Below are 15297 nucleotides of genomic sequence, written 5' to 3' on the forward strand. Positions count from 1 at the left end.
TGCTGACAAGCTCATATCCCGTAACACGAAACAAAAACCAAAAAATCTGAAACATCCGCAGACGTGGCGTCACGTCATATGAGCGACATGACGAGTACCTTCAAATCGAAGACCGAAAAATTCGTAAGCGACATCCAATCGGATCTGAAGCAAGGTAAACCAATCTTAAAACATCCTGCTGAGAGTCGTGTTAGCGATGGTGACGAACCACGGACTTATAGAGAAGAATCTCGGGTTGCTGAACACGGTAAACACACATTAAACATTTGATTTTTAACATAAAACACATTTCAAAAATATAATAGACAATTAAATTCACATTTATTAAACAAATGCTAATCGTAATAAATTATTATCGAAATATTCTACAAAGTAAATTACCAATAAAATATAAATTATGATTATATATATAAGTTTATCATCAATGAACAACTATACTACTACAGGGATGAAGCAAATCGATCCGGATACTGGATTAATATACTTCAAGTATGATTTCGGTTATGAATTTGGCATCGTATTACCTGGCGAAGGTAAAAAAACCATAACCAGTACCAACAAAACGATTCAAGGTCAAAGACGAGCAAGTGATATCGAGGTTCCAATAGTACACGAATTTACAACCAAAAAAGAAAATGGTTATGCTAAAAAAGAAAGTAGTAACATTTCATCGTCACGTGCAACTAAATCAACGAAATTTGGACCATCAAAAACAGTTAAATGGGAACCAACATCTGAGAGTGAATTTTCTGAAGCTGAAGATACGAAGAATGCTAGAAGAAGGTATCCAGGGTTTGGTGGAGATAATACAACTATGCCAGCACCACCTAGTTTGGTAATACCATGTTCACCGTCACCGTCCAGATGGGATCACACCACGCCTAGCCCACTTTCCCTCAGTCCAAGTTTGCCGAGTCTTTCTCCCCGATACAGTAGTGCAACTGGACCACCAAGCAACGTGGATTCTGCAGGTATATTTACCTGCCTTTTCAAAACATCCTTGCATTGTTTATTCATTGTCATGCAATAAGCTCATTTTGATTGCTAGTTTCAGATACGTTATTATCTGCTTTGCAATTTGTTTTATTGGGTTAGATGACCATAAGCTTGAAGCTGCTTTCAAAACATATACAACATGCACACACATACACACATGTTTTAGAAATTTTGGTTATTATTCGAATAGTTCTGGAATATTTGATAATATTGATAAAGAAATAGAAATTATTGTTTCACTTAATGCATGTGAATTATAATGGGAATTGTTTATATAAGAAGGAAACCCTTTACCCTTCCAATTAATGACTAACTTAATGCATTAGTATATTTAGGCATGGTATTTGTTTCTTTTTCAGCATTTTTTTGTTCATTGCTTTATCAGTAAGCTCTTATATATAGAAGGTGGTATTGGGGTAAATGTTATATCATGTTTTTCTTTTTTTATGGGGTTTTGTTTAAAAAGTTTAAATAATAGTATTGTTTAATTAAACAGGTTCACCATGGCCAACGAGTAATGGGGTTTCATCAGCTAAAGAAGTAATTCAACCTTATCTTGAAATATTACCAAAGAAAGCACCTCTCTTTATCACGGTAAATTTAATGTTTATTTTTAAACCATAACAATCTAATATACAGGGTGATTCACAAGTACTTGCCACGTAAATAGAATAAAGTATGATAGTTGCAGAAAAGTGGATAAGAAAAAGGTTGCAAGACAAAATTCAGGACTACAATATGATATTAGTGTTTTTTGATTAGGTTAAGTCATTTTGGCAAAAGCTAGTGAATCACCCTATATATATTTTAGAATTATGTTAGATGATTTTTATTTGAAATTGATATTAGCCATTGAGAGACATCGCTGTTGTGAGTGGACAAACCGCTAGATTCGAGTGTATTGTTCAAGCAGAACCACAACCAAATATTTTATGGTCAAAGGATGGCAGAATCATTGAAAATTCAACCAACTATGAAATACATTATAGAAATGGTGTATGTCGTTTAACCATTGCTCATGCTTATCCTGGTACGTTTATCATTTTATTGTATATACACTTTTTTCATTTATAATTTAACAATTTACTTTTATTTGAATTTTTGTTAGACGATGCTGGGACTTATGCTTGCACTGCCACAAATGGTTTAGGCTCAACCGTAACTTCGTCAACCTTGCAGGTCCCAGGTAACAGACGATCAATATACGCACCCATTTAATGATGATGATGATGGAAAAAGGTGTTAGTATATTAAAAAAATACGAAGGTGGTACAACAACAACCAAACTTAAAAATGTAATGGTAAAGCTTATGGTAATGAGGGGTGGTGGAAAATGTTTTCTAACCTTCTATTATCGTCCATGGGGAATTTGAAATTGTTAATTGAAATTATGTGTGTTTTCATGATAGCTTGGGATAATTGTTTTCAAACTCAACTCTCATATCTTTCATCAATTTTGAAAAATCGTAAAACAAAAACAAAGAAAGAAATTTAAAAAAAATTAAAATTACAAAGTTGATCGATTTTTCTTTCTTTTGATTTCAACTGCAGTAAGATTGTTTTGTATTTTTTAAATTAAAAAATAATTCGCAATTATGGACGAGAAATTCTAGTCAAATTGTTTAAATGAGAGTGTACGAGATGAAGAAAAAGAAGAAGAAGAAGAAGAAGAAGAAGATGATGAATTTTAAGATGAATTATTTGTTTCGAATAAGTTAATGGTTGTTTTTACTTTGACTTTTTTTTTCTCTTTTTTTTTTCTTTTCTTTTTTTTTATTATTTTTATTTTGTTCCGTAGCCGCGCGTACATAAAAAAAAAAGAAGAATTTACTTTACTAAAATAATAAATGAAAAATGCATTTTTTTGTCGTTGCTGAGACTTTCTAAAGAATTTCGAAAAAAACAAGAAAAAATAAAAAAAAAATAATAATAATATTAATAATAATAATAATAATAATAAATCGCTTTCATAGGCTATTTTTTTTTCACTTACGTATTTATTTCTCTTGCATTTTTTTCCTTTCTTGCTCTCTTTATCTCTCTCTCTCTCTCTTTTTATCTTTTTTTCTAACTTTTTTTCTCAACCTATCATAAAAAATGAAAAAAAAAAATAAATGATCTTTATTGATTTTTATTTTTCATACAAAATTATTTAGAATTCACTTGTACCCTAAATGCATTAAAAAATGTAAAGAAAAAGATGAAAGAAAATTTTTTTGTAAAATGAAACGAGAAGAAGAAAAAGAAGATAAAAAAAGTTGGATCTGAAATAAAAAAGAAAGAAAAAAAAAGAAAAAGAGAGAAGATTCTAAAAAAAAAAATAAACGTTCATTTACATTTCTCAAAATTGTTTTAAAAAAATCAAAATATTAAATTATCTTATTTATTAATAATAATCTATTCAAAATAAATGTCTTTTTTGTTCGAACGAGAAAAAGAAAGAAAAACAAGAAAAAAAAAACAAGAAATGAAAAAGAAATGCTAGTCACATTTTGTTACTTATTAAAAAAAAAAAAAAAAAAAAAAAACTAGACGAACGATAAGAGATATTATTACAAATTATTTTTTTTTCTTTTCATTCGAGATGAGAATATAAAATCGGGTTGAGATAATCGAGAAAGAATTGTCGAAATGTGTGTTGTGTTATTTTTTTCTTTCAAATTTTTTTTGGCATTTATCAAATTTTATTTCTCAATTTAATTAAAAAATAAATGAATAAATTTATGACGAAGATAAATAAAAAAGAAAGAAAAAAAAATAGCACGAGATTGTCGCAAACACACATTTGTGAAAAAAAAAAGAAAAAGAGAAAAAAATAAGAAAGATAAGAAAAAAAAAACATATACAAAATCATTGTTATTTGTTCTTATCATCGTCACCAACGCCTATTGGATGATATTACTGTGTAAATAAACGTGTGCTTCCTCTGCAATATATACATGAAAAAAAAAATATGCTGGGTTTATTTATGGTGTAACAATTTATTTTTTTCTCTCCCGCCCTGCTGTCGCTATTTTTCATATAATAATAATAAAAAAAAAAAAAATAAAATAAACAAATAAAAATAAAAAACAAAATTATTTTTACATGGGTACTTCATGGTTTAACTTTTGCTATGATGAATAATATATATTCACACTTATTTGCATGTATATAAAAAAACAAATCAAATGAATTCATTAAAGTAAAGGTTTTGTTATAAATAAAAATTTAATTAATTAATTGTAAAATGTAATCGTTGAATGTAATCTTGGGATTATAAATGTAGATATAGAATAATAATTAAGTAGAAAAAAAATAATTCATATTAAATTATGCATGAATGAATCTTATTTACAATTATTTATAATTAATGAATATTAGTATTTAAATTCGAGATTATGAGTCATTATACTAACACTTGGAATATCATTACTAATTTTTGGGTAACGGGTCACTTATTGCACGTATATATATGCATATACATATACATACACTCACACATATATAAATAGCAGGTATGTTTTAATTAATTTAACATTTCTTTCATTTGCAACAAAAATGAAACTACTTGTAATATAATATATAAAACAATAATATTATTGTTATTATATATATATTGTAAATAACAATATTATTAATATTATGATTTGATTTTTCAAAAACGTTGGTAGTAAAAAGAAATTTTTGTGTCATTTTTATTGCATATCAAAATGTATTTTGTTTTAATGTAAATAGTTAGAAAAAAAATTAATTTTCCTATATAAATTTAATAAATAAATAATTAATATTGAAAAAAATTTTCAACGTAAGATATAAAAATATAAAGGCAAGGTAAATCGTAAAATTACGTATGAAAATTGTTGAATCTTCTATCCTAAGAATAAACGTAGTATAAACAACACTAACGTATGTATACTAGTTACAATTCTTTAAAAAATGTTTATCATAATTTTTTTTCTATTTTTTTTTCTTCTTCTTCGAATATCAATAAAAGAACGTAAACGTATATTTCGCGAAATCTCATTCGCTTTAGACGATTTAAAAGAAATTCGTAGACAAAAGTAGAAACCCAAAAATAGTAAGATTTGATTACAAATTAAAATCGTTTGTAAGATTTTTTTTGGGTAAAAAGAGGATGACAGATTTTAAAAAGTGTCACCCAATTGTCAAGTGTGATTATCTATTTCTCTCTTTCTTTCTCACACATACCACACACACTTACGCACAATAATTTTAATCTTCGAGCAAAGAGAGTCACGATGAAAGAAACGATAGAGGAATACTCTTCGAGAGGGAGGAGGAGGAGGAGGAGGGGTGGGAGGGTCTGGCACGCAGGGGAATTGGCCAGAAATAGCAACGCCGATCGCAGCAAAATTTTGCGAGAGGAAAAATGGGAACGTTTTAGAATGTTGCAAAAGTTTATTGAGGAGTTGCGTGTGCATGAGAGTCTAGGTTTTATAATTTTTTTTTCTTTTATTTTCTAGGGGGAATTTTTTCTTTTTTTAATACCACTGGTGGCTTAAAAAAATATATATTTAAAAATTCATATATTATCAAAATTATTATTCGTATGAGAAATTATTAAAACTCGTAAGAAGTTTGGTCAAAACAAAAACAAAAATAAAATAATTTCGTAGGAAATAAATTGAGAAAAAAAAAGAAAAAAATTCACAGGTTAAATTAGTCGACATATGTTAACAAAAACACAAACACATACACGTGTTTTCCCTTCATGTCGAAATAAAAAAAAATTAAAACACAATTAAAGGATCATTCTTTCAAAAATATTTGTTCGAAGTTTTGTTCATCTTCAAAAACTGCAAATGAATGTAATGTTTGTATGAAATAGAGGATAAATGTTGGACAAATTATTTTGATAAACGTTCATTGACAAATATTCGTCTAGATCAAGAGAAGAGGATGGGAGGGGTTGTCGTAAAAACGAATAGCAAGACTTTAGTATTACGGTCAAGCAATACGTTCGTAACCGGATATTTCAAACGTGATGTAAAAAGAGAGCTTGTAAAGCTTTTTTTTTGTTTTCCCCTCCCTCTCGTTAAAATTTGTTTTGGAAAAGCTTTTATTTCGTCTATCGTACCTTATATACATAGGACAGTAGAGACCTTGAACAAGTTAAATAACCAATTAATTTGATAATTTACCTTAATATATATATAGATTAATTAAAGATCACTGGTTTAAGTTAAAGAAGATATGAAGTTGAATTTATTTCAAACACGTTGTTATTCGTTTATGCTTGAAAGGATCTTTAATCGTATTACCTGTATATAATACAATGTTTCGATATCGATTACGTCATTTACTTTTTTCTCGTTTAAAATTCAAAATGATATTTACTTAAGCTAATAACACGAAAAGTGGTAAGATGAACCAGATAATAATGAAGCAAAATGAATCGAAACAAATTCATAATTACTACAATTTTCGTATATATATATAAAGAACAAAAAAATTCGTATGCAAAAAAAAAAAAGAACAAAAATTTTAAGTGAATAAGAAATAGCTTTTTTTATCTTAGATTAAACCCAATTTCAGGGGTATCACCTTCACAATCTGACAATAGTAATCGATCCATCGATGAGGAATTATTGGAATGTTCACCAAGGTATGTAGCATTGAAGGATCTCTTTCTACCACGAGAAGAAATCAAACTCACTATAACGAATCATCGACACGCATCTATATACGAATTTTCTCTGGCACCTAATTACAGGTAGATAAATAATATATATATACATAATATCATAATATTATTTGAATATTTTTAATTTAAATTTAATGATCAATATTAAACGTTTCTTAATTTAATTAAATTCTTTTTTTAATCAATTCAATAATATCTATCATTTTTTTATATACATATAAATATTATAAATCAGTAAGAATTATTCTAGACAACCCAAATTAGTTAACTGCATTCCGACTTGTGGGGTATTTAAAAAAAAAAAGAAATACGGAATTGCTTTTGCAGCTGCGAGGACGGGAGTTATCTTGAAAATCGTGACGATGAATACGAATACTCAGAGAGAACGGGAGAAGAATCTTACATTAAACCAAAACGTTTCGATTTTTACAATATCGACAGAAACGGGACATATTGTGACCTCGATCAGGATGATTACGAGAGGAACGAGACTGATTTACATTCGCAATCAATTCGCAGGATCAATTCGAACGGTAAAGTACATTTTTTTTCTTCATGATTATGATATAAATCTATATATAAAAAAAAAAAACAAGGATTTATATTATGAACGTTTTTTTAGGAATTATTTAAAAATATGAATCAGATTTATTTAAAAAATATAAAACCGAGGGTTCATGTTACAACTTTTTAATTTTTTATTTTTATTTTCTACCCACGTAACTATAAATTGTACGTATCTGTTAAGAATAAAGAAGAAAAAGAAGAAGAAGATGCTGTTGGGTACATTCAGGGACTTAGTAATTGATTACTCGTCGTTATCCGTGAATTGTTAAAATAGAATTTCCACGTTTCCTCGGTTTTACTTTGCAGGTGGGACACGACAATATGTTCAAGCTTCAAACTAATGTTTTTTAAAGGGAACTGTTGAATCATAGACACAGACACGCGATGAAACACACACTAGAGGGGTATTAGTAACGCTCAAAGAATATTTCACAAATCTCAAAATAGAAGCTCGTTGGTTAAGAGAGTAGCTTAAAAGCTTTACCTCGGGTTAAATGATGATTCATATATTCGACCTACCTTTTTTAACTTACTGATATACTTCCTATAAGATATTTCAAAGTTTACTATTAATCTATCGAGTTTTGATTATTTTTACACCTTTTATTTAATATTTTAACAAATTATTTTTAAATAATTATCAAAATATTTTTTTAATTATCTAACACACTTAATTTTTACTTGATACTTCAAAGTTTCGAACAACCAATTAAATACTTCAAATAATAATTAAAATCAAAATATAATAAATTAATATAATAAACTATTTTAATATTTACTTATCATTAGTAGACTTTGTTGTAGTTATTACGAAACACCTAACAGGTAAAACGTAAGGTGTATATTATTTTTTTTTCTTCTCTCTCTTTCTCTCTCTGTCTTTCTTATCTCGTAACACGAAACCAAAGGCATTGTACAACGATTCCTTCCAACATCATAATGTCTGAATTACACGCTCGCGCGACTGGATCTGACCTACAACTCACGTAGCCGACGAGGTTTCGTACGAGTGCAGTTTAAACCGCACTTAGGTTAGATTGTACCGTATGTCTTCTACCTGGACGATAATAATCAGGCTGTGAGCTACTTTATTGGAAATCGTTCGATGATTAATTAATTAAATCAATTCATCATTTATTTTTTAATTGATTTTCTTCTCCAATCGTTTAAAAAATGAATAGAAGTAGAAGAAATGATCATTTTTCTTTATTTTTAAATTATTTTTGAATGTTTTTTCATTGAATTACAGTATAGTAAACTTCTGTATGCACGTATTACACTTAAGTTTGTTTGAACCAAGTTTAGCCAATGAACAAAAGTCCCTTTACCCTTCTGCCCCTCTCACTTCCCTTGATGAAAGAGTTCCGAGATCAAGTCAACGCATTTTGCGGTGACATGTTGCTGACGATTAGCTCTGGTTCTTTAAATTCGTTTGACAAAGACAACGACAATGACAACGACAATGACAACGACAATGACAACGAGAGTACGAAGGGACGACGATGGGCGTAATAATACTCGTAAGTGAGTACAAATGGATGGGTTGGGTGGTTAAGGACCTGGGGGACCTGGGAGAGTTTGGGGAGTTTGGAGGGACACATGGGGGAAAGTGTTGGAGACGATTAGGCCAAGTAGCATCCTTTTTAATTCGTTCAATCCAATCACTGTCATTGTATCTTTTATTTTGTTTTGTTTCTTCACTTGAATTTTAACCTCTAGTTTAACCATTGACACCCTTATCTTCTCGTTTTACGTCTACAAAGATCGAGTATCGAGAATTTTATTTTTAAATCGTTCAATGGGGTCTTTTCTTTTCGTTAAACGTTCAAAACTAACACATGATTTCAACATTGTGTCTTCTATGTCTCATTCTTTTTTTTTAGGTTTCTGATGGTTGGTTTTTATTTATATTTGTTCATCTTGTAATTGAATAATTCAAAGCTTTTGGAAATTTCTTTTTACCGTGTTCAACTAAGATTTCACGATTTCAATATTGTATTTTATTATTTCATTCTTCTTTAGGTTTCTTCTTGATTAATTTCATTTCTACTAATTCATCTGGTTAGTAAGATAATTTCAAAGTTTTCAAAATGAACTTTAAAACGATTATTTACCGTTACATCTATATTTGTATTGGGAACTTTGATCTTTTTATATTCTCGTTCTACCAGTTATAGTAAAAGATATATTTGGTGAAATAATTTCTTCAAAATATTCATTTTGATGATAGTCAAAGAAAAGAAAAGAAGAAGAAAAGAAAAAGTATGGGAATAATTTAGCCGGTTGACAGATCGTTACCGTATCATGCGATAGAGTTATGTAGGTGTATAGAAATGATGTTGTCCAACCGTTAGCATTCCGCATCCTGGCGAATCGGAGCGAGACACGCGCTGGTCCTAACAGACTTGCACACGGTAAATGTAATTTACGTTTGTGTGCTTCTACCAACTATGCAATATCACGATACACATATCCATACACAATATATATATATATATATATATATATATATATTTTGTTTATATTAATAAATAATAATAATAATAATAATAATAATAATAATAATAATAATAATAATAATAATAATATCATATATAAATACATAAAATATAATTATTGTATACATTTTATCATCATAATGTATACAATAAATCTTCATTGATTATTAATTAAATATTTTAATTTATAATATGCATTATATATATATATATATACATGTATTTTTTATTTAATTTCTGTTCTAATTTATTTTTTATTTCTTCACATTCATTATTTTTTATCTTTGTCGTTTATTCTATGAAACAAATATCTAAATGTCAATGATAGATGAAGCAATATGATCGTAATTGATATCATGACAGGTAAGATAGATCACGATTGTGGGACAGGTGAGGAGATACAGTGAGTTCTCGTTTCGATGATTATGATCGTTCTAACATCGTAAAATGCATCTCGAATGATAAGAGAGAAATCGAATAAGAAGAAAATAATGAAGATGGGATTCAAGAAGTGGAGATCAAGGAGGGATGAAGATATGAATACAGTCTATAAATGGTTGTACTAGTCAACTTGTATAAAGATAGAAGGAAAACACGTGGGGGACTTTTAGAAAGAATAAAAATAATAAAACAATAAGTATAAAAGAGAAACGAAGATTGTGGTATTTTAATTGACAGGTAAAATTAAATAAAGTTTTACCGTTGCATAAAAATATCTTTGAGAGAGAAAGAGATAAAATATAGTTCAAACAAAATAAATTAAATGTTAAGAAAGATTTATATCTTTGATATGAATTGAATAAATCATAAAAACGTATATAAAAATGATGTGATATATTTAATCAAGAAAAATAAAGAAAAGTAATTGATAAGGTATTTAAAAGATAAAGAAAATAATTATTGACAATAATAAAATAGTATTAATAATAAAATATAATTAATAATAATATTTATATTATTACTACTAATAATATTATTATTAATACTAATAATATGAGATAATAAAGTAATGAATGAATTTTAAAATAAATATTGAACAAATATTGTTTAAATATTTTTAATTCAAATTTAATAATTATAATTATATATTAATTAATTAATTTATAAATAATTAATATATAATATAATTATTAATTTTTTTAAATTAATTTATTATATAAAATTAATTAAATATTAATATATTATATAATTATTAATTATATTTCATAGTAAATATATTAATATTATTAATCTCGCATATTAATTGAATATTAAAATATAACAAAATATATTTTTTTTAATTCTTATTTTAAAGATTAAAAATTCGTCTCAAAAAATGTCTTACGAATGATATGACATTTGATAAAAATGAATAATCGAAATAATAAATTAAATCATAACAAAATACGAGTGTATGTGACATATTGTCAAAGAAAGTGTAAGAAACAAGTACGGTAACTAGTAAGAGGAATGGGGGAAAAGAGTAAGTAAATAAGAGGTACGATGAGGTGTAAGAGAGATGTGAAGAGGTGTGAAGAGATGTAAGAAGAGGGAGTGCAAGAAAGTGGGGGGAGAAAATGCGTAGACGCGTGGGCGGTTGTCAGTGTGCTCGAGAACTGCGTGAGCCGCGGGTCGTTTCATTGCATCGTGTCAACTTTAATATCTGAATCATTGTCAAATATAGTTCAAACAACAAAAATTACATACACGTATATATATGTAATATTTTCAATTTGAACTAAATAACATTTACTTACATATATATTTTAATTAAATTTAATTTTTATTATTTCAAAAATATAAAACTTGGGGACAGTAAATTAAAATATAATTTTTTGGGTATTAGAAAAAACATAAATTATCTTAGTAATTATTTAAAACAAAAATATATATAGTACAATTTTTTTTTTCAATTAGTTTTTATATTTAAGTATATATATTTGTAAAGAAAAATAAAAATTACGAGTGCAATTAATAAATTAACATTAAATTATTTGTCTTTAGGAAACATAAGTGAATAATAAAATTACACAACATTAGATGATTCAGTTGTAACATAATCGAAACAAATTTGATCAGGAAAGAATTGGAACTCGGTAAAAATATAATTGCAAACTTTTTGTTATTTTTTTACGTAAAATAGAATAAGAATAAGAAGAAGAAACTAAACGAAATGGGGTTGACTTGAAATCAACGAAATACGAGAAAGAGAAAGAAAGAAAGAGAGAGAGAGAGAGAGAGAAAAAACTCGTGCAACTTTCGAGAAGAGAGTCAATGTCATTCGTTTATTATTACAGTAATTTTACACATACAAAACTGATCCTGAATTTCTTCGAAGATTTAAAACACGTTATACTAAGCCCGCCTACGTCTTGTTACAAAGAGCCAAGGCACATTTTTTTCAACTACAGTCACGAACATTTAGTTATTTTTATTCAACACGATATATTAAAAGTTTTTAATAATCATTCGAATTAAACAGTTTTATATTTCGTCTATATCTAATTTTTATAATTTATTATATTAATCATATAAGAAAATACGTAGGTTTTAAACTAAATTAGTCAAATATTCAATGACTTGATTCATTTTAAATACATCTGTCATACTTTTACATTGTTTGCGTCAATTCCATAAATTACTTTGAATTTTATTAATTTGAATTTATATTATTAATTGCATTAAATAATTTTTACACAATCAAATTAAATTATATTAAATTTAAATTTTATTAATATAAATTTTAGTAAAATAAATAAAATAAAATAAAATTTATATTTTATTAAAATAAATTTTATTGAAATAAATTAAATTAAATTTAATTTAAGTTTAAATTGTATTAAAATAAATTAAATTAAATTAAATTTAAGTTTAAATTTTATTAAAATAAATTTAATTAATTGAAATTAAAAAAACCCTTAATTCAAATATGAAAAACTGATCAACATAATAACTAAATGTTCCTTTTTTTCTATTTAAAAAAAATAAAGAGTGAGATAACAAATGTTATAAAAAAAATTAAAATGACGATTGATTCAAGAAAATAATCACAATAAGTTGTTTTTATATTTAAAAATACTACGTCATTAAATAAATAATAATTTTCCGCGTGTGAAGAAGAAGAACCGTCAAGACTTCACCCTCACTTCATCTCACCTAAACTCAATTTCACCCTACTCTAAGAGAATCATCTTCGTTACCAACCCCCTCTCTTACTTTGTAAAGAGGGAGTAGTGGGAGGTTTCGTACGTTTTTCGAACTCGTCTCAGCCGGCAATTCGCATTCGACCGACGTCTTGGTTTAAAAGAGTCTCGGGGATTTGAGTTTTGAAGATGACTTGACTTCTGCCGACTGGAGTGAGATTAATATTTCAGCGATAATCTTAAGAAGATAAATCATTTTTTTTTCCGATATATTTCGAGATATATTTCGAGATATATAAAACGAAGAATACGATCCTGAAGGATTATTCCTAAAGGATATACGCGAGTGATACAAAAATTATTTTGCTTGTTGTTGTTGAGAGTGTTATTTCTAATTTTTGGAGATAAAAAGTTTTAAAAAAGTTCACGAAGAAGAAGAGGAAGAAGAAGTTTTGTCAACGAATTTGAAGAGAAAATAATTCAAAAGGGATCAGAATACTGATCCCTAATAAACCCTCCATCTTTTGGAACGTTTTTTTGTTGTGAAACATCAATTTCGAACGTTTTTTTTTCTAAATCACAATGAAGCGACAACAACAACAACAGCAGCAGCAACAACAACAACAACAACAACAACAACAACAGATACAGCAACAACAACAGCAACAATATACGCAACAAAGAACCGAACGACAGGTTACTCGACAACAGATCACCAGTCAGCAGAGAGGTCAGTTTTTTAGTATTTCTTTTTCTCATGGAATCCATCATTTATTTAAAATTAATGAAATAATTCCATGGCGAAAAGAAAGTTTGCAAATTGCTTGAAATTTATTTAGTGAAAATGGGGAGGGGGGTTGATGTAAAATTGGGGGAATTTTATTGCGTAACTTGGCGTTGTATTTTTGTTACTGTTACATGATAATACTTTTTTTTCTTTTTGTTGATCATGTTTCACATATATATTTGTTATAAAAAATAATTAGGATGCTTTCCTGACACACATTGCTTTGATTTTGTTATAAAATGTTGATTTAAATATAATTATAAACTATTTAATAAATTAGCACTATTATAATGGAATACATAAAATAATAATACAAGTAAAAAAAAAAATAAAAAGCAAGGGGTTAGTTATGTCATATGTCAATTTGAAAAAAAAATGTATGACGTGTTATATCGAAATAATTGAATTGTAATACACCGCTATCTATTGGAAATTTATCGTACCTACAGACCTAGATAACCTATAAATAATTAAATACTTAAATTAGGGTTAAAAAAATATAAAATAATCGCGATAAAAACTATCCTAAGTTAAAAAACAATCCTAACTAACATAAATTGAAAAAAATCACGCAAAATACAAAAAAAATTGTATTAAAATCGGTTCAGTAGTTTTGAACTTCATTTGAAACAAATCAATGTGACACTGAATTTTTATGTAAAGATATTTGTTTTTTTCTGGTTCAATTAGTTGGAAGAAAATTTCGTGGTGTCTCCTCTTTTAATTCAGAATTTGGTTACTTAGTGAAAAATATCCCCCCCTGAAAGTTATTCTATTTTTGATGCGAGAGTACCGCCTCTGCGAAGAATCTAAAGATAGAATTTCGTGTTCTTTCGACGCCACATCTTTTGAAAATTCCACCACGCGTTTGCCCTCTAATTCTAACCAAGGAGTCTAGTCTCTATCTCACCCTACTCGATAAAACAATTTTCTATTATATTAATTCACATTTCAAATTTAATAATTTTTAATTCATTTCTAACAAAACAAACAAGTAATAGACCCAAATTTCAATCATTCTATATATGTTTCAATCATTTGATTTTTGACGTTTGTATTTCTGTCATTCTAATGATGCAAATATCATTTTTCTTTGACTTTATTTATTGCTTTTATTTCTTACAAAATTAAAAACAACTTCATTCTTTATGAATGTATATAAAAAAAAAAAAATAAAATAAATTTTGAATGATATAATTCGTTGACAATTTGATGTAAAATTTATTTTATCAATTAGTATTCACAAAAAGTTTTAATTTATATTAATAAATATAATAAATTATTTAATATAATTTTATCGAGGAAAATTTTTCCACCAAGAAAAACAAATTCATTTCTTCTTACGTGTTTGACAGATAAATTTCTTTGTATGTGTTTGATAAAATTACAATCTTTTGAGAAAATTTGTGTCGATATATGATATTGGAAATATTCCAAAAAATTATGTTACAATTCTCCAATTGAACATGTCCTCGGATATATCATTCGTATTTACATTTTGTCTATAATATTATTGCATAATTTGATGCAAATGAAATCTATGCCAAAATCATTTAAGTAGAACAACAACCAAAAAAAAAAAATAACAAAAATCTCATACTTTATACCTGTGGTGTTTCCATGAATCATGTGTAGAAAATAACATTAGACTGTTTATTCTTGTTAGAAAGAAATGAGTGT

General features: G+C 27.1%; 1 protein-coding gene across 1 annotated transcript in view; it reads left to right on the forward strand.

Moving 5' to 3' along the window:
• The window catches only part of LOC107074638 (sallimus), a 138040-nt gene that overhangs the window by 36867 nt on the left and 85876 nt on the right, over positions 1–15297 (forward strand). The window contains 7 exon segments of the mRNA XM_089179482.1: positions 62–247; positions 447–971; positions 1493–1590; positions 1846–2026; positions 2105–2182; positions 6535–6712; positions 6971–7176. Coding sequence (XP_089035608.1) covers positions 62–247; positions 447–971; positions 1493–1590; positions 1846–2026; positions 2105–2182; positions 6535–6712; positions 6971–7176 — 1452 coding nt within the window.

This window comes from Polistes dominula, unplaced genomic scaffold, assembly GCF_049000335.1.
Source record: "Polistes dominula isolate Pdom_NZ unplaced genomic scaffold, Pdom_raw_medaka contig_373, whole genome shotgun sequence".
In the NCBI taxonomy this organism is placed as follows: Eukaryota; Metazoa; Arthropoda; class Insecta; order Hymenoptera; family Vespidae; genus Polistes; species Polistes dominula.